General features: G+C 39.1%; 2 protein-coding genes across 6 annotated transcripts in view; one reads left to right on the plus strand and one right to left on the minus strand.

Moving 5' to 3' along the window:
- The window catches only part of mbpa (myelin basic protein a), a 354,691-nt gene that overhangs the window by 147,802 nt on the left and 185,816 nt on the right, over nucleotides 1-21,073 (minus strand). The gene's annotated exons all lie outside the window — the stretch shown is intronic.
- atp9b (ATPase phospholipid transporting 9B) overlaps nucleotides 1-21,073 on the plus strand; it is a 79,671-nt gene that overhangs the window by 49,518 nt on the left and 9,080 nt on the right. For all 5 annotated transcript variants that reach the window (XM_085790715.1, XM_085790713.1, XM_085790712.1 and 2 more), the window contains 13 exons: nucleotides 22-294; nucleotides 5,835-5,996; nucleotides 6,203-6,295; nucleotides 8,578-8,661; nucleotides 10,141-10,311; nucleotides 11,249-11,347; nucleotides 11,460-11,549; nucleotides 13,282-13,426; nucleotides 14,909-14,973; nucleotides 16,431-16,586; nucleotides 17,988-18,052; nucleotides 18,169-18,277; nucleotides 19,861-19,918. In XM_085790715.1, coding sequence (XP_085646841.1) covers nucleotides 22-294; nucleotides 5,835-5,996; nucleotides 6,203-6,295; nucleotides 8,578-8,661; nucleotides 10,141-10,311; nucleotides 11,249-11,347; nucleotides 11,460-11,549; nucleotides 13,282-13,426; nucleotides 14,909-14,973; nucleotides 16,431-16,586; nucleotides 17,988-18,052; nucleotides 18,169-18,277; nucleotides 19,861-19,918 — 1,570 coding nt within the window. The remainder of the gene's footprint in view (nucleotides 1-21; nucleotides 295-5,834; nucleotides 5,997-6,202; nucleotides 6,296-8,577; nucleotides 8,662-10,140; nucleotides 10,312-11,248; nucleotides 11,348-11,459; nucleotides 11,550-13,281; nucleotides 13,427-14,908; nucleotides 14,974-16,430; nucleotides 16,587-17,987; nucleotides 18,053-18,168; nucleotides 18,278-19,860; nucleotides 19,919-21,073) is intronic.

Consider the following 21,073-nt stretch of genomic DNA (forward strand, 5'->3'; position numbering starts at 1 on the left):
TAGTGTCTTTTCTTGTTCCAGCCGTCTCAATCCTCCACCGGTGGCGGCGGCGGCGGCGGTTCGACGACGACCAGCGGTTCGACTCCGTCACGTAAAACGCAGCCGCCCGGCCCGAAGGTCCGTAAGAGCGTGAGCAGCCGGATCCACGAGGCGGTGAAGGCCATCGCCCTCTGTCACAACGTCACGCCCGTCTACGAGTCCCACGGCGGCGTCAACGGAGAGACCGAGTCCGCCGAGGCCGACCAGGACTTCAGCGACGACAACCGCACCTACCAGGCGTCCAGCCCCGACGAGGTAACGGCTGAAAATTGTGAATTTTTTTTAAATATTGTGCAATGTGCATTAGTGAGCCTTTTTACATACAGAGAGTACAGGTTTTGAAAAGGGTTTAAGTTCACTTTATAATGGAGTATGTTCATTTCTAGGCTCCTACAGTATTTGTGTGCAGATAAATGTAAAAAATGCTAAAGACTAAAAATCGAGAGAATCTGCAATATCGTAGAATCACAATTTAAATCGAATCGCCATCCAAAAAATCGTAGAAAAATCGAATCAGGAGAAAAGCATATCGTCCCAGCCCTATTGAAAACACGACCTGGTGGAAAATAGGAGGAGGAAAATGTTCAAAGAGGTCGTTTAAGAGCTTTTTTTCTGTAGGAAAATGAAACTCAACAACATGTAGGAGCTTCTGATAAAATAATGTTTTGATTGAGTTATTCAAAAGTGACTGTTCCAGACATTTATAATAAAGCTTAACTGTCTAAAAGGAACTCATTTGAATACATAAATATTCAAATTCTAGCTCTGGAACATTATTGGAGGGAATTATTATATTTTATTTACTTTTACTTTTATTTTTAAAAACACAGATGTAGTTAAAGTACGACGGAGTATTAGGGCCACATTGACAAATAAAAAAATCACAAACTTCGAGAATAAAGTCGTAAATTTACAACTTTATTCTAGTAATGTTATGACTTTTTTCTCGTATGAAATGTGCGACTTTGTTCTCGTAAACGTACGACTTTATTCTCGTAAATTTATGACTTTATTCTTGTAAATTTACGACTTTATCTCGTAATGTTATGACTTTTTTCTCGTATGAAATGTACGACTTTATTCTCGTAAATGTATGACTTTATTCCCGAAGTCTGTGGGGGTTTTTTTTCTCTCAATGTGGCCCTAATACTCCGTCGTATTAAAGGAACATTTATTGAAACATAAAAATATATTAAAGAAAATACAAATAATATTAATTCTAAACCTAAGTACATAGCTAAAACCTAAATAACCTCTTTTTTGCATAAATAATTATTTTTTTCCGATATTTTTACATCACGAATCAATAAGTACTTTTTATTTTTTGTCAAAGTTGCTGTTTGCGTTTTCCAAAATCCCTTCATTGTTTTGTAAATCTTTATTTCTAAAGCACTTTTCACAGATAAAATCACAAATCACTGTAGAACAAACAAAGGCTTGTCTTATCTTATCTTATCTTTAAATTAATTAAAATAACACTTCATAAAGACAATACATTAAAAAAAACATAAAAATAAAATGTTTAAAAACATGTGTCAGAGTTGGGGCTGGAGGTGCGTGGTGCGTTCAGGGTCTGTCCGATGCTCAGGTGATGATGTCATCGTCCTCTCTCTGCCTCCGTCACCGTCTCATGCTGCTGCATCCTGGAAAAAACCTGGAAAATTATCGACCAGTTTTTCTTGTCATGGAAAATAATAATAAGAGGAAAAATCTTGAGTTAGCCTGGAAAATGCTTTCAAAACGTCGACTAGTGTTTTAAGTTTCCAACCAAAAGAAAAAAACCCCTCCCTCCCTCCTTCGTCCCTGTCCCCCGTCTTAATATTTTATTGTTGACCCTACATAACCCTGGCTTGTCAAAATAGTCGTTTCAGTCGTTTCCTCGGCCTGTGGAGGGTCAGAGGTCATGACCCCCGTGTAGAGGTTAAAGCTATTTAATCGTGTGTATTTTGCTTCCTGAGAATTTACTGCTGCAGGACCCAAACTGATCCCAGAGGCTTCATCATCTCGACCTCCTGAACTTAAAGTCTGTTTGTCTCTGATGAGTTATTAACATTTATCAATCAGGATCTAATGATCATCTGATACTGGAGAGGACGGGATTCTGGAAATGTGTTTAATAATGTTGTAGTCCAGACAGAGACAGAGCATCGAACCTGAGACCGAGACCGAGACCGAGACCAAACCAACCCGAGACCAAACCAGTACGAGACCATTTCCAATTCCATCACTGTATCCAGTCCCAGTCCTCATAATAACCATGTGTCTTGATATTTACATTATTCCTCCTCAGTTTAAAGGGATAGTTCAACATTTTGGCAAATAGGCCCATTGCCATAATCCCTATAGTCATAGCAGTAGGTTCGTTACCTTTAATTGTCGGTGCAAGCTATTTTTAGAACGGCGGAGCAGAGCCGTGAGCTGCTCAGAGCTACGCTACGGAGGTTCATTATGGGATTTCTTGGTTTCCCTCAATCTGTTTTACATTCAACCTGACCTTACTCCTCCTGCTCCTCCTCTTCCTCCTCCACCGAGCTGCTCTGTATATTTTTTTCTCTCTCTCTCTCTTTCTGTCTCTCTCTTTTTTCCCTCTCTTTCTCCCCCTCTCCTCTCCTCTCTCTCTCTATCTCTCTCACTCTGCTTTTTCTCTTTCTCTCTTTTTCTTTCTTTCTTTCTCTCTGTTTTTTCGCTTTGTCTCTCTTTGTTTATTTTTTTCTCTCTCTTTTTTCTCTTTCTCTCTCTCTTTCTTTCTTTCTCTGTTTTTTCTCTTTCTTTCTTTCTTTCTCTGTTTTCTTTCTTTCTTTCTTTCTTTCTTTCTCTGTTTTTTCTCTTTCTTTCTTTCTTTCTCTCTCTCTGTTTTTTCTCTCTTTGTTTTTTCTCTTTCTCTCCCTTTCTTTCTCTCTCTCTCTCTTTCTTTCTTTCTCTCACTCTGTTTTTTTCTCTTTCTCTCTCTCTTTCTCCTCCCTCTCTTCTCCCTCTCTATTTCTTTCTTTCTTTCTCTCTCTCCCTCTCTCTTTTCTTTGTCTCTCTCTCTTCTCTCTCTCTCTCTCTCTCTGGTTGATCAATATTTAATTTTCTCTCAGAGACGATGAGAGGTGGAGATCTGTGATCGTTGGTGGAGCTCCTCCACCTCTCTCTTTGTTCTCTCTCTGTCCTTTTATCCCCCCCCTCTTCCTCTCTCTCTCTCTTCCTCTCTAATGTAATGAGCCGTCGTTAAGGAGATGAAGTGGGCCGTCCCTCTGAGCTCGGAGCAGAGGTCACCTGACAGTAGAGTCTCTCTGTGACCTCTGACCTCTGTAATATCACTGTAACGAGAGCGTTTGACTGAGGTGCTTCATCATCTCCAATTGGCTGTAACTGGCAGGATCACACACACACACAGAAATCAACATTTAAAGGGATAGTTCAATATAGTCATAGCAGTAGGTTCATACCTTTAATTGTCGGTGCAAGCTATTTTTAGAACAGCGGAGCAGAGCCGCACAAACTCATCAAATACACAATCCAACAACTCCACAACGCTCTGGTGGACAAGTTGTGACCTGCACATTCACCACGCTATGAGATAATAACACAACGTTACCACACAGAGTTGTTTTAGAGGGAAATTCATGCAAAACCGCTGATGCACGTTGCCTTCAGGGACAGTTTTATATCAAGCAGTCTCTGTATTTCCCTCTAAAACAACTCTGTGTGGTAACGTTGTGTTATTATCTCATAGCGTGGTGAATGTGCAGCTCACAACTTGTCCACCAGAGCGTTGTGGAGTTGTTGGATTGTGTATTTGATGAGTTTGATGAGGGAAACCAAGAAATCCCATAATGAGCCTCCGTAGTGTAGCTCTGAGCAGCTCACGGCTCTGCTCCGCCGTTCTAAAAATATCTTGCACCGACAATTAAAGGTAATGAACCTACTGCTATGACTATAGGGATTATGGCAATGGGCCAAAATGTTGAACTATCCTTTTAACTGTTTCTGTCTTTGATCTGGACGTCTCGTCTGTTTAACTTCTGTGTTTTAACTCTCTTTATTTTGTATAAAAGCTGAAAAAAAGAAAAAGATTACAGTGTCACATTCCTGAATAATCTGAGTCACTGAACGTGTCGGGTTCCCTTCAGGGTCTCGTCTCATCACGATGCTCTGAAGCTGCTGCTGCTGCTGCTGTGATTTACATGATCAGCAGGAGGCTGCGAACGCAAAAACACACAAGTGATTGATCGTGTTGTTTGAGCCGTCGAGTCGCCCGTCGCCGTCGTAAAGTCGTCGTCGACCGCCGTCAGAAAAGACGACGGTCGTTACAGCGTGATTCATGTTGAGCTTCTATCAGAGTCGACGGAGCTTTAAATAGTTTGAGAGGAGCTGATGAAGTCGATCGGAAAACCAGGTTCAGGATCCGCAGCACATGGGCCGTGTGTGTGTGTGTGTGTGTGTGTTTCTATAACACACACACAGACCAGGATAATGACACACAGATGTGTGTTAAGTAAATATAGGCAGCCCTGTTTTACGGAGCTCAAAGGAGGGGGCAGGAGAGATGACGGGGTATTACCAGGAAGTCCCAATTTGTAGGTCAGAGTATAATAACAACCTTTGAGAGAAGCAAATTGAAAATGAACCCATTGAGAATTGAGTCGTGTGCAGCTGAACGAGCGCTCGGGGGCCGCAGTTCCTGCTGAGGAGAGACGGAGGAAAGAGAAACAGAAAAACACTTCATCTGCAGCTGAATGAGAAGAGTCAGCAGCAGCAACACACACACACACACACACACACACACACACACACACACACACACACTCAACCAGAGGTGTCATCATTATCCATGGTCACTCAACTTATATAAAGTATATTAATATGAAAATATAAACTCTACTGTGGGAAAATTAAACATAGCAACATGTAAAAGCTTCTTGTTTTGAGGCATCTATAGGGAACTAATTAAAATACATGGAAATTCATTCATTTTTACTTCACTTTTAATCCTTATTTTTTTCAAACTGCTAATAAAAGGTCAATGCAGGTACCATCTACAGTATGGCTCTTAACCCTTCAAATGTACAGTAATACATTTTCCACTAAAATACACACAGGAACATTTATTGAAACATAAAAATACTTATTCTAAACTTAAGTAAATAACTTATTTTATTTGTTGTATTCGTTTATTTGTCATATGGTAGCTAGCTCAGTAAAGGTTTAATATCATTTGTCAGAAAAAGAAAGAGTGAACGCGTCTTTCTTTTGCATAAGAATTTTATATATATACATATATATAGAGAGAGATATTTTTGCATCATAAATAAATAAATAGTTTTTATTTCTAATCATATTTTCTGTTTGCATTCTCAAAATCTCTACATAGTTTGTAAATCTTTATTTCTAAAGCACTTTTGACAGTAAAAATCACAAGCCATTGTGGGACGAATTTTATCTTATCTTATCTTGCAATAAAAATGCAGAGTGGCATAACAGGGCAATAACACAACATAAAGATATCATATATAAAAATGGAAAAACATACCAATAAAATAACATAACCAAGCCATCCAATCAACTAAAAGTCTATATATTATATATGAAGAAATGTCCTGTTGTGTTATCAAATTGCCAATAAAAGGACAAAATATTGTGGGAATCAGGACTTAATCTGCAGTAAACGTGTCTCAGTCTTTAAAACTTCACAATATTTCTCATCTTTTTGTTTTAATCTTGTTTAAAACTCTGATAGTCGGCGCTTGTGTCAGCCTCTGATCGCCCCCATTGTGTGTTGTGTTGTGTCATTGTTGTGTTGTGGCGAGCAGGTGGCCCTGGTGCGGTGGACGGAGAGCGTCGGCCTGACCCTGGTCAACAGAGACCTGACCGCCCTGCAGCTGAAGACGCCTTCAGGACAGATCCTCTCCTTCCACATCCTGCAGATCTTCCCCTTCACCTCCGAGAGCAAGAGGATGGGCATCATCGTCAGGGTGTGGGCCTCACGCAACAACAACACAACAACACGATGATGTGTGGATGCTGCTGCTTCCTGTGTGGTCTTTGTGCTGCTGCGTCATGTGTTTGTGCTCTGAGCGACTGAAGCTGTGTGATGATGATTGGTCCAGAAATAATATCACGCTGCAACAAAAAGGAAATGAAGTTAACTGTTGCTTCTTCTTGTTGTCGTTTGATCCAGGAGGAGTCGACGGGAGATATCACCTTCTACATGAAGGGTGCTGATGTTGCCATGGCGAGCATCGTTCAGTACAACGATTGGCTGGAAGAGGAGGTAAAGGCTTCACCTCGGTGACCTCTGAGGTTAAAATCACGGTCTCATTAAAGCAGAAGTAAGCGATCCGGTCGTGTTGGCTAATGCTGCGTTCCAGGCAGGCTTTTGAAACCGTAAATTACAGCTTTAAGTCACGACCTATGACTTTGTAGCGTTCCAGACAACCCACTCGTGTTTTTCCGACCTGTTTTACCTGTGAAAGTCACTATAACGGCCACTCGTAACTTCCGACCCGTGAACTCGCACCAGATCGAACTGGTACGACTTCACAGGTCTGAAAAACACAAGTTACGAGTTGCCCTGAACGCACCATAACGTCTTGTCAGCTGATGGAGTTAGCAGCCCCCGCCCTCGTCATGGATCTATTGGTCCTCGTCCCTACGTCACCACATTCACGCGCATCCCTTGGCTGCACACACAGCCCTGCATGCCGTTCTCTCTCCTCATTGGATAAAGGTTGTAGGATACGAGAAAAGTTTTCTCTTCGGCTCAGAGCAGAGCAGAGTGACTGACAGACTCGTGTTTCAGACCAAACACTCTATGTAAGTGAATGCTGTTGGAAGATATAACTATTTAAGACTTATATTAACACAAAAATATCGCTTACTTCTGCTTTAACACAGATTCACAGAACCAGGGTTTCATACGCTACAAAACTGAAAACATGCCAACTACACAAACTGTTCTAAAAGATGCTAGTTAACTGTTTTAAAACATGTTAACTTTACTTAACTGTTCCAAAAGATGGTAATGAACTGTTTTTAGAACATGATAACTTATAAAAGACTCTAATTTACTTTTTAGAACATGCTAACTACATTAATTATTCTAAAAGATGCTAATTGACTTTTTTTTTTACAACATGCTAATTACACTGTTCTAAAAGATGCTAATTAACTATTGTAAAAGATGCTAACTAAACTAACTCTCCTAAAAGATGCTAATTACATGTTTTAAAACATGCTAACTACACAAATTATTCTAAAAGATGCTAACTGTTTTAAAACATGCTAACTACACTAACTCTTCTAAAAGATGCTAGTGTAAAACATGCTAACAGTTCTAAAAGATTTTAATTAGCTGTTTCTAAAACATGCTAACTACTCCAGCTGTTATAAAAGATGCTAATTAACGGTTTTAAAACATGCTAACCTATAAAAGATGCTAATGAACGGTTTTAAAACATGCTAACCTATAAAAGATGCTAATGAACGGTTTTAAAACATGCTAACCTATAAAAGATGCTAATTAACTGTTAACTAAACTAGCTCTTCTAAAAAACGCTATCTAACGGTTTTAAATCATGCTAATTACACTAGTTGTTCTACAAGATGCTAATTAACTGTTTTAAAACATGTTAACTACATTAACTGTTCTAAAAGATGATAGATGACTGTTTTTAAAACATGCTCTAAAAGAAGTTAACTTTTGACAGGATTGTTTCCTCATGATATGAAAGTCTCTCTGGCTCTGTGAATCTGTGTTAATGAGACTGGGATTGGTTCAAGGTGGAAACACTTAGTTATGGCCTTGATGATTATTTTTATTGTATTAAAAAAGTTATTAACAAGGTGGAAACACTGGATTTTAATCATAAAGGTCGTTAGTTTGACGTCTCTTTAAGCTCCAGTGTGAATCATGAATCAAAGTAAAAACTCAACATCATCAGATAACTGCGAGAACAGCTGTTGACAGCCGTTATTTCTCGTCTAATCAGGACACCGATGCAGATCATCAGGCCGAGTCTGCACCAGTTTAGTGGTCGAAGGTCTTGTGTGCACACGTTCATAATTATATTGGCATTATTGAGTCATTTAGCACCGGGGGCAGCTTTTGATTTAATTAGTGACCTAGATAAAGTTGAAGTAATTACAGTATGTCATATTCTTGGACAATGGTGCTAATGATGTCCTGTTGTGTTGTTAATATCCCGCTGTCAAATCGGCCGGCGCTACGGTTACTGTGCTCGTCAATAACCAATCAGCAGGACAGATTCGCCCCATTGGTGTTTCATATCAAAAATAAACCGCCGTCCACGCCTTTGTTTTACTGTGTCCTCTGAATTGCACCAGAGGCCATGTTATTCAATATTGATCTCTTTTGGTGTTGGTAACAATATGCAGCTATCGACTTTACTGTACATGGTGTACTTATACAGCAGCTGCTCTCCTCATAGACACATGATCGGAGTTAGATTAAAGATACACTAACTTTTACTCTAAATAACTGAAATAAATAAAAATCCACCTGTTCATTAACGTCGTCCTCTTCTCCTTCGCCAGTGTGGGAACATGGCCAGAGAAGGTCTGAGGACTCTGGTCGTGTCCAAGAAGTCTCTGTCTGAGGAGCAGTACCAGGACTTTGAGGTACGATAAACCCTGATGTCCTTCAGGAAATCTGAGTGAAGCAAATTAAAAATATTATTCCTTATACAGCTCTGGAAAAAAAAATAAGGGACCACTTTTACAAATGTTTCTTAAGTTTCCAGTTTAAAAAAAACTCACAACTCATTTGACTTAATGAGACAAAAGATTATTAAAAACACTGCTGGGATTAAACATTGACATTTTCCCACCAAAAATTGATTAATGAACTCTTCCCAAGTTAAAATATTTGTGTTGTGTTGTTGAGCAATGAATATGAACATGTTTTCTTTGCATTATTATTACTCAAGGTCTGAAAAGACTTAAAACATCATTGTTATTTTGAGTAGTTGTCATTTTCTGCCAATAAAAGCTCTAAAAGACAATATATTGTCATAATGTTGTCAGTAGTTCATAGAATAAAACAAAAATGTTAATTTTACTCAAACACAAACCTACAAATAGTAAAAACCAGAGAAACGGATCATTTTGAAGTGGTCTCTTAATTTTTTCCAGAGCTGTATTATATATTATTTCAAGTCTTTTCCATAAAGAGAAACTCCTAGAACTGCACATGAATACGTGTTAGAAAAGGAAATAACAAAATTTGACCACTATATAGATAGATTATAAAACAAACCTTCAAACTCTACTACTACTAAATCATGTCCTTCTATTTCATCATCAAACCCACTGTATGATTTATATAATCTCATATTTTGTTTGTTTTAAAACATCTGTTTAACATGTTTCACTACAGTAGCTCATGTTTCATGAATTTTTGGTGAATAAGAAGCCAAGTGGTTTTTATTGGCAAGTAAGTCATAACATGCACAAAGAATGTTGTATAATGCAAAACACAAGAGAGAAATAGGTAAATACATACAAGTACAAAAATATAATAAAAATGAAATATACATTAAAAAAAAGAAGAATTTTTAGTCAAAAATATGTGCACAAAGTTTTTGCCCCCTGATTGTCCTGATTTCTTACTTTTTTCATATTTGTCACACTTAAATGTTTAAGATCATCAAACTAATTTTAATATTAGACAAAGATATTTCATTTATTAACAACAGGTCTGGGTGTGGAGAGTGAAACTGAACTCAGCTTTCCAAAAATGTTTATTTATCACTGTTAGTTCATGATTTAACAAGGCGGGGTAATTACTTTTCGACACAGGGCCAAGTAGGTTTGAGTAGCTTTTTTTTCCCTTAATAAATGAAATGATCATTTAAAAACCGCATCTTATATTTACTTGGGTTATCTTTGTTTAATCTTAAAATTAGTTTGATGGTCTTAAACATTTAAGTGAGGAAAATATGCAAAAAAAACAGGGCAAATACTTGTTCACAGCACTGTAAAAACTGTATCTATAGAGGGAGCTGTGCAGTAGGCTACGTCCGTACGTTCAGGTGTTTAACAACATATTTGAACAGCTCTGCTCAGTGTTTTCTGTTTTCTGTTTTTTATCGTGTTCAGAACCGCTACAACCAGGCGAAGCTGAGCATCCACGACCGGACGCTGAAGGTGGCGGCCGTGGTGGAGAGTCTGGAGCGGGAGATGGAGCTGCTGTGTCTGACCGGAGTGGAGGACCAGCTGCAGGCCGACGTCAGGCCGACGCTCGAGCTGCTCAGGAACGCCGGCATCAAGGTCAGCAGAGGAAAAAATAACGTGGCAGACAAACACTCAGAGGAAGATTCACAGGGTTCCCAAGCGTCCTGGAAAACCTGGAAAATGGTTGAACGATTTTCCAGTCATGGAAAATAAGTCAAACGTCCTGGAAAAGCTTAAATTGTCCTGGAAAATTATTTATCACATCATGACATCAGCTACCAGAGCTTTGTCCAGACCCCACTAAGGATTTATTAGCGAGAAAGCTAGAGACTTTAAAGGGATAGTTCAGCATTTTGGCAAATTGGTCCATTGCCATAATCCCTATAGTCATAGCAGTAGGTCTAGGTCCGTTACCTTTAATTGTCGGTGCAAGCTATAGAGGTAAATGCCGAGACTGCTTGATGAAAAACTGTCCCTGAAGGCAACACGCATCAGCGGTTTTGCATGAATTTCCCTCTAAAACAACTCTGTCTGGTAACGTTGTGTTATTATCTCATAGCGTGGTGAATGTGCAGGTCACAACTTGTCCACCAGAGCGTTGTGGAGTTGTTGGATTGTGTATTTGATGAGTTTGATGAGGGAAACCAAGAAATCCCATAATGAGCCTCCGTAGCGTAGCTCTGAGCAGCTCACGGCTCTGCTCCGCCGTTCTAAAAAATAGCTTGCACCGACAATTAAAGGTAACGAACCTACTGCTATGACTATAGGGATTATGGCAATGGGCCAATTTGACAAAATGTTGAACTATCCCTTTGAATCAGACTTCTGGGGCTGAGAGAGGAATAAATCATCTGGTTAAATGTACAAAATGAGCTGCAACTGTCGAAAAGAACGGGACGTGGGATGTTTTAGTGTGTGGCGTAATAACATCTCTATCAGACTGTAGCAGCTGGAAAAGTCCTGATAAATGAATTCAAGAAAAGAGATTCAAATGATATGTAATAATCTGGTGGTGCTGGTGTCGTTCTCTTAGATCTGGATGCTGACCGGGGACAAGCTGGAGACGGCGACCTGCATCGCTAAAAGCTCCCACTTGGTCTCCAGGAGCCAGGACATTCACGTCTTCAGACCGGTCCGTTTGCTTTTTTATCATAACATCATCATCATGATAACAGGAGACGATGTGGTTGGTTTGTCTGTGTTTGTTTGTCGTGGTATAATTGTATTGTGTGGCTCTTGAACAGGTCTCCAGCAGAGGAGAGGCCCATCTGGAGCTCAACGCCTTCAGGAGGAAACACGACTGCGCTCTGGTCATCTCCGGAGACTCCTTAGAGGTGCTCCAAGCTCAGCTCAGCTCAGCTTTAGCTCAGTCACAACATGTCACCGCTCGGCTCAGCAGATGATGCTGAAGCTGCAGCCAAACAACAGGCCACAGGAGACGAGACGAGCTCCTCAGCCACGACTAATGGTTTGGAGTTGAACCTCCACCTGCAGCGAGAAAATAACACAAAAACAGAAACAGCTCCAAGTTTAAAGTTAAAAGTTAACTGAGGAGTGTTTTCATTGAAAGGGATAGTTCAACATTTTGGCTAATTGGCTCATTGCCATAATCCCTATAGTCATAGCAGTAGGTTCGTTACCTTTAATTGTCGGTGCAAGCTATTTTTAGAACGGCGGAGCAGAGCCGTGAGCTGCTCAGAGCTACGCTACGGAGGCTCATTATGGGATTTCTTGGTTTCCCTCATCAAACTCATCAAATACACAATCCAACAACTCCACAACGCTCTGGTGGACAAGTTGTGACCTGCACATTCACCACGCTATGAGATAATAACACCACGTTACCACACAGAGTTGTTTTAGAGGGAAATTCATGCAAAACCGCTGATCCACGTTGCCTTCAGGGACAGTTTTTCATCAAGCAGTCTCTGTATTTCCCTCTAAAACAACTCTGTCTGGTAACGTTGTGTTATTATCTCATAGCGTGGTGAATGTGCAGGTCACAACTTGTCCACCAGAGCGTTGTGGAGTTGTTGGATTGTGTATAATAACAGATCGTTACCAGACAGAGTTGTTTTAGAGGGAAATGCAGAGACTGCTTGCCGAAAAACTGTCCCTGAAGGCAACGTGCATCAGTGGTTTTGCATGAATTTCCCTCTAAAACAACTCTGTCTGTTATTCAAAGGCATATAAATACCATAAATAGGAATCCATCTACTAAATGTCAATATACAGAAAAAAACAAGATCTAAGAAAAGCGAATATAATAAAGAAGTATAAGGACCCATTACAACAATGAGATAAGAATACACTAATTCAACTGTACCAACTCATGTATAAAAGAAGAGAGTGTTTATACAGTGAGTAATAGAAAAAGTAATAACAAGAATAGAAATACACAAAGAATATATAGGTGTTTATATCAAAAATAAGTGAGCTAATATACTGTATGTCCAGGAGGAGATACTACATTAAACTATTCAGACTACTGTACCTATGTAAATATAAATGTACGTCCTGTGTCGTCATGGTGAGATTTGAACAGTGGAAATCAATCGGTAAAACTTTGTTTATACAGCGTTTTTATACAAGTTCAGTTCAAAGACTGATGAGCTAAAAAGAAAAAGGACAAATCGGGTCACACGCATGAAGATGAGATGCAGTGAAATAGATTTAAAAAGCTACACGTACAAACAAAAAAACAAGAAAAAACGAAAATGTGTGGAGTTTCCAGCTCCGTCAGCTCAGAAGCTTAAAGTCATCAGTGCTGCACATTTTAGACAAAAATATGTTTAAAAGTGATTTACACAACAAAATATAAATATGATAAGGGGAAAATATTAAAAATATAACAGTAAAGAAAAAACATGAAGCTCAAAAACTAGAAGTTTCTTCACTGAGCAGAAGGTAAAAATATAAAAGAAACAGAACCAAGAATAAAGAAGATGCGATAAGAAATCAACATACAAATGCAAATAGATGTTTCTGCACATGTGCAAATATGAAATATACTTAAACATACAGTATAAATATAAATGTACATCCTGTGTTGTCATGGTGATGCAGGTGTGTCTGAAATACTACGAGCACGAGTTTGTGGAGCTGGCCTGTCAGTGTCCGGCCGTCGTCTGCTGCCGCTGCTCGCCGACCCAGAAGGCCCAGATCGTCACGCTGCTGCAGCAGCACACGGCCAACCGGACCTGCGCCATAGGTGAGGGTGTTAGTCTGTGTGTGTGTGTGTGTGTGTGTGTGTGTGTTAGTGTGTGTGTGTGTGTGTGTGTGTGTGTGTGTCTGTGTGTGTCAGTGTGTGTTAGTGTGTGTTAGTGTTAGTGTCCGTCCCTCAGGGAGGACGACGGGAGACGAGCTGTAAAATCGTCCAGTCGACAGATTAATTAAACCACAGAGGAGACTCAGATAGAAACGCACACACACCTGTCGCATCCAGTTGTGTTTAACTGTAAGAATGTTAAACAACATGTCTGGATGTTTAACACACACATGTGCACACACACACACACACACACACACACACACACACACACACACACACACACACACACACACACACACACACACACAGGGTTCCTACGCAAGTATGGAAAGTATGGAAAAGTATGGAATTTGATTTTATACATTTCCAGGTCTTTAAAAGTATGGAAAATGGAAACTATTGTATGGAAATATATTTATTTTATTTATCTTATCTTGGTTTGGTCTTAGCTGAAGTTATTTGGGTTAATTATTTTGTATGCGCTATTGTATCTAGCTACGATCTCCTGGAAATTATTTGATTGCATAATGGCATACCGGTACCCATTCAGAATAATGAAAACAAATGATAAATTGCATGCTTTTTTTATATTATGCACGTCTATTTACTTAAATATCACAAATTATTTGATTTTCTTTTACCGCGAAGTCTGGAAATTAGGGTCTGGAAAAAGTATGGAATTTGGAAATTTCAAATGTGTAGGAACCCAGACACTACAAAGACACACCAGGGCTGATGTTACGTGTTTCGTCCACGAGGTGGCAGCGACGGCTCAGTGAGTCACAGACTGTGTCACTGTTAATGAACTTTAACAGACTCTATTATAATAATAATAATGATAATAATTATCATTTCATTTCATTTCATTTTGATTTATTCCATTCATGGTTTACATTCTACACATGGTTGCACATATTTACATAATGTAGCTACACATAGTCACCATGAATGAAAAGGAGCAGGATGAAGAAAACTTATAGTACCTGCTCCTCTCTGTTGTTATAGTTACATTGGCTTACTTCAACACCAATATTATACTCTATTTCAAAATATTAAAGATGATGAAACATATAATAGTGACAAGAAAACAAACAAAATATCAGTGTACACCACTCGTCTATCTATCTTTTCTTTTTCTCTTTCTCCTTCTTCTTTTTTGTAGATGCTTATCTTTTCTTTTTTAAACATTTTCTTAAACTGAGACATACTTGTACAACTTTTCAGTTCCTTGCTTTGTGAATGCCATAGTTTTACTCCTGCAACAGAAATACACATTTGTTTTAAGCTTAGCCTTGCAAATGTTCTATTATATCGGTCACTTTCAACAAATCTGCAGAATAATAATAATAATTATTATTATTATAGTAACAATAGATATAAACATTGTGCAGCTTTTCCCTGATGTGTTGTGTTGTGTTGCAGGTGATGGAGGAAACGACGTCAGTATGATCCAGGCTGCTCACTGCGGGATCGGGATCGAGGGAAAGGTGAACAACGTTAAATAAAGTCGTTTGTATTTTTTTTTTTTTTTTTTAAGTATATTTTTTGGCTTTTCATGCCTTTATTTGATAGGACAGTTGAGAGTGTGACAGGAAATGGGAGGCAGAGATGGGGGGAATGACATGCAGGATAGGGCCGTCCGACGCGGGACTCGAACCGGGGCCGCCTGCAGCGAGGACTATAGCCTCAACACATGGGGCGGGTGCTCTACCAACTGAGCTAAACTCCGCCCCAAGTCGTTTGTATTTAATTTGTTTCTCTGCAGTGAAGAGGATGTTGGAATTTCATGTAGTTTAAATAGTTTAACCCTCCTGTTGTCCTTCTGTTCCCTTCTTCCATCCTTCCTTCTTTCCTTCCTTCTTTCCTTCCTTTTTTCCTTCCCTTCATCCTTACTTCTTCTTCCTTCCTCTTTTGATCCAATTGACCTGATCTGTTCCCTCCCTCCATCTTTCTTTCCTTCCTTTTCCCCTTCCTTCTGTCCACAATCCTTTTTCCCTCCCTTCCTTCCTTCCTTGCTTTTTGACTCAGTTGACCCAATCTGTTCCCTCCCCCCTTCTATCTCTCCTTCCTTTTTCCCTTCCTTCTTTCCTCCCTTCTTTCCTCCATCCTTCCTTCCCTCCTTCCTTTTTTCCACAATCCATTTTTCCTTCCTTCTTTCCCTTCGTCCTTACTTCTTCTTCCTTCCTCTTTTGATCCAATTGACCTGATCTGTTCCCTCCCTCCATCTTCTTTTCCTTCCTTTTCCTCTTCCTTCTTTCCTCCCTTCTTCCTTCCTTGAACAAATCTGTTCCTTCCTTCCTTCCCTCCATCTTTCTTTCCATCCTTTTTCGCTTCCTTCTGTCCACAATCCTTTTTCCCTTCCTTCCTTCCTTCCTTCCTTGCTTTTTGACCCAGTTGGCCCAGTCTGTTCCCTCCCTCTTTCTATCTTTCCTTCCTTCTTTCCTCCCATCTTTCCCTTTGTCCTTCCTGCCTTCTTTCTTTCGTTCCTCCTTCCTTCCTTCCTTCCTTCCTTCCTTCCTTCACGCAGGAGGACAACAGGAACTGATTCTTTTCAAATTCAGTTCACATAAAACACTTTATAATAAACAGTATAATACTGTTAATCAACATTGATCAGGATTATTTAACACATTTAGTCAATTGGACACTTCTTTTTAAAGAACTTTGTCTTTTTAACGGTCAACTTCTTGGAAACAATGAAGAAATAAATTAAAAATAGATACTTGAATGATATCTTGTATAATCTAATACATAATAATTTAAATATACACAATGAAAGTTGTTTTATTTCCATCTTGTTTTCATAATCCATTGAAGCCAAAATCATATTCAAAACTAAAATTAGACTGATCTATAATATAAGAGTCTTACTTATGTCTTTTTTTTTAAGTTTATTTAATGAGCTGAATGTGTTTTTTCCCGGTCGGTGTTTGTGTCGGAGCAGGAAGGGAAGCAGGCGTCTCTGGCCGCCGACTTCTCCATCACTCAGTTCAAACACATCGGCCGCCTGCTGATGGTCCACGGCAGGAACAGCTACAAGCGCTCGGCGGCTCTGGGCCAGTTCGTCATGCACCGAGGGATGATCATCTCCGCCATGCAGGTACTGTACCTCAGCTCGCCATCTCACAACGTTAAACATCTTCACTGCAACAGCTGCTGTGTTCACATGGAGCCAAATATTCAGATTAGAATCGGTTCAGACGTCCAAACCGAATGAAAATGCTCCAAATAAACAGCTCGATCAGAATAAACTGGTGGAATAAACCTTTTATTAAACCGATCTAAAGTAAAATGACATCATGTAAAAGTTAAAGCTGAACGTTTCTTCACTTGCAAACGCTTGAATGAAAGAGTCAAAATTATCAGACTATTGATCCACGTCTGGAAGGTTGTTATAGTTTTAACATTTTCATTAGTTTTTATTTAGTTTTTCAGTTTGCTTTTCTTTTTCAGTTTCAACAAGTGATGAAGCCGTTTTAGTTTAGTTTTTATTGTTGAGGAATTGAATTGACCAACTTTTGTAGTTTTTATTTAGTGTTCATTTAGTCTTGGAACTTCCAAATTAGTGTGATTTTAGTGTGAGTTTTAACTTTAGTCTTAGTTTTAGTTAAAGGGATACTTGACCCAAAATCGATAATTCACCAATTTTCTACTCACCGTCATGCCAAGGAAGGGTTTGGAGAACTTTCAGAGTCATCAAAACGCTTTAGGAGTTCCAGGGGGGGTCCGACTGGCAACGGGTTTTCATATTTCACATTTTTTTTATTGAACTATTGTTATTTATCTGTATTACTGCTTGTAATTGTAATTTTGCTGCCTCTTAGCCGGGTCGCTTTTGAAAAAGAGATTCTATATCTCAATAGGATTTACCTGGTTAAAGCAGAAGTAAGTGATATATTTGTGTTAATATAAGTCTTAAATAGTTATATCTTCCGACAGCAATCACTTACATAGTGTTTGGACTGAAACACGGGTCTGTCAGTCACTCTGCTCTGCTCTGAGCCGAAGAGAAAACATTTATCGTATCCTACAGTTTTTATCCAATGAGGAGAGAGAACGGCATGCAGGGCTGTGTGTGCAGCCAAGGGATGCGCGTGAATGTGGTGACGTAGGGACGAGGACTGTTATGGTGCGTTCAAGGAAACTCGTATTTTTCCGACCGTGAAGTTGTACCAGTTTGATCTGGTACGAGTTCACCGGTCAGAAGTTACGAGTGGCCGTTATAGTGACTTTCACAGGTAAAACAGGTCGGAGAAACACGAGTGGGTTGCCTGAAACGCTACAAAGTCGTAAGTTGTGACTTGAAGCTGTAATTTACGATTTCAAAAGCCTGCCTGGAACGCAGCATTAGCGAAAACGACCGGATCACTTACTTCTGCTTTAAATAAAGGTTAAAAAAAAAAACAGTTAAAACCTGAAAGACTCATTCAGGATGAGTTCAATCAGAAAGAGGAAACAGTCTCCATGGAAACCCACCTACTGTCTCTGTCTCTGTCCTCAGGCCGTCTTCTCCTCCATCTTCTTCTTCGCCTCGGTGCCGCTCTACCAGGGGTTCCTCATGGTCGGGTACGAAGTCTGAGTCATGTGATCGACAACGACACGGTGGAGAATCTTTTTATTTTATTTGTCCTGTTTTGATGTCAACGTGTTTCTCTCCTCCTCTCCTCCTCCTCTCTGTGCAGCTACGCCACCATCTACACCATGTTCCCCGTCTTCTCCCTGGTTCTGGACCAGGACGTGAAGCCGGAGATGGCGCTGCTCTACCCGGAGCTCTACAAAGACCTCACCAAGGTTCACGTCACCTTTTTATTATCCAACACCTGTCCAGGGAGGCGTGTTGTTGATTTCACTGTGTCTCTGTTTTTAATCTGATTTGATTCAATTTGATTTAGGGACAATTTGCTCGTACATTTATCATTTTTAAAAAGAAAACAAAAAGGAAAAGATAGGTGCACCAGATTTAGCACAGAGCTCATTTCCATCTGTTTCCATACAACATGAAATGCACACAATGTTTTTACATTCCCACACTCATCACATAATAAACACCATCCTATATATATGTATTTTTAAAAGAAACTACTAATTACATGTGTACATAGCATCAAAATGTCACTGCTAAATAGTATAGTCGTTCAAATGTGTATGAAAGTTTTTAAAAAACACTTCAACATCAACTAGAAAAAGATTCCGTGAAGGAAACACGTGTGAATGCTGGAAGCAGCTGAAGAAGGAAGCAAAAAGACAGAGAAAGGGAGTAGAAAGAAAGAAAGAAAGAAGGGAGTAAAAAGACAGAGAAAGGGGTTAGAAAGAAAGAAGGGAGTAAAAAGACAGAGAAAGGCGGTAGAAAGAAAGAAAGAAAGAAAGAAAGAAAGAAAGAAAGGAGTAAAAAGACAGAGAAAGGGGAAAGAAAGAAAGAAGGGAGTAAAAAGACAGAGAAAGGGGGTAGAAAGAAAGGAGTAAAAAGACAGAGAAAGGCGGTAGAAAGAAAGAAAGAAAGGAGTAAAAAGACAGAGAAAGGGGGTAGAAAGAAAGAAGGGAGTAAAAAGACAGAGAAAGGGGGTAGACAGAAAGAAAGAAAAAGACAGAGAGAGAGGGGTAGAAAGAAAGAAAGAAGGGAGTAAAATGACAGAGAAGGGAGGTAGAAAAACAGAAAGAAAGAGGGGGATAGATAGAAAGAGGTAGATAGATGGAGATGGAGAGGGGTAGAAAGAAAAAAGAATGAAAGAAAGAAAGGACTAAATACCAAAGAAAGGGTTTAGAAAGATAGAAAGGAAAAAGAAAAAGACAGAGAGAGGGGTAGAAAGAAAGAAAGAAAGAAAGAAAGAAAGACAGAGAAAGGGGGTAGAAAGAAAGAAAGAAAGAAAGAAGGGAGTAAAAAGACAGAGAAAGGTAGAAAGAAAGAAAGAAAAAGACAGAGAGAGGTAGAAAGAAAGAAAGAAAGAAAGAAAGAAAGAAAGAAAGAAAGAAAAAGACAGAGAGAGGGGCAGAAAGAAAGGAGTAAAAAGGTTCACATGAACAAATCCCTCGTTTTCTTCCTCCAACGAATTTTAGCTTTTTACTTTCGTTAAAATTAAGTTGGACTGAAGCTGAAGGAGTTTAAAGCCGTTTATCTATTTATTTATTTCATTTATTAGTGTATTTAGCAGAGACATTGCACATTAATAAACATTAATAAACATTAAACACTATAAATGCACTGTTTTTTCATCTGTAGTCCCCGGACAGATGTTAGACCTCTGGAAACGATGACATGATCGCTCACGGTGGCTCCTGATTGGCTCGTTGTCAGCCTCGGAAACATCCCGATAACGAGTCAAAGTGTCTCTGAGCTTCAGGATTGAACCTGATCCATGATGTTCTGTCTCTTCCAGGGCCGTTCGTTATCCTTCAAGACTTTCCTCATCTGGGTTTTAATCAGTGTTTATCAAGGTGAGTCATTTGAAAGTTTTATATTTAATACGTTTTAATTAAATGAACCCGGTCTTCACCCTTCATTTCATCATTTCTGCTGTTCGATGCCGCCCCGCCGGCCCCCCGCGGCGGCCTCAGGAGAAACTTTTTTCTCAGTATCTAAGGTTTCCGTCGTCCCTCTGCGTTTACATGAAGCCTTTTGTCCGTCCAGTAAATCGATATTTGTGAAATCGCTAAGCCATGCAGCGGCGTGTGAGAAAAGATCCATGTTCCTGCCGGAGCGTGACTTCCTGACAGCTCCAGGGTTTTTAATTAAATGCCCCCCAAAAAAAACCTAAGCCTGTAGGAAAAAAAAAAACATATATAAATATATATTAGGCGCCGATGTGGCTTCGTTTATTCCAGGCTGTGACTCTGAGGAATGTGCAGCAGCAGGCGATTGTATGAAGAAGAAGTCATTATGAGGTCGGTTTTAGGCGGCCGAGCGTCGGGAGACACTGAGGATCTTTGTGCATCTTCTTTCTCCCTCAGAAATAATCCCATAATAATCTGAAACAATCAGTTCTTATCTCCAGACACTTTAATCCTCCACTCAGCAGCTCCAGAAGGTCTCACTGGGCTGGACTGGGAAGGCTTTTATTTTGAAAATATCGCCAAGAGGAGCTCTGACACGGCACAAAAATTTAATCTTGTTAGTATATGTATTTAAATTCAGATATTATCACAGAGATAATTAAAGAAAAGTCAAATATTCGTCATCGAAATGAAAAAAAAAGTCATAACTCTTTCAAATCAGACTTTTTTATTTATTTATTTTTATTTTATTTTATAAAGTGACCTTGGGTTTCTTGAAGCGCTCTATATAAATTAAAGTTATTATTATTATTGTAACAAAAATATTCAAATATGATATATAAGATGTTGTGTTACTTATACTAAATAAACTTAACAGTCATAATTAAGTATTTTGAATTATTTTTATGCACTTGTTAATTTGATTTTGGGTCAAATTTGTTAGAAATAGAAATAATTTAATTTAAAAATATATTTTAAAGTTTTTAAAAAGTGTTTCTAAATGTCAAATTTATTTTTATATCAGAAATAAAACAGTTACATTGTTAGTTATGATAATAATTTTTATTTCAGGCTCTTCACAACAATTTTAATTACATT

Source organism: Trachurus japonicus, chromosome 11, assembly GCF_045865225.1.
Source record: "Trachurus japonicus isolate A0001 chromosome 11, Traja_1.0".
NCBI lineage: Eukaryota > Metazoa > Chordata > Actinopteri > Carangiformes > Carangidae > Trachurus > Trachurus japonicus.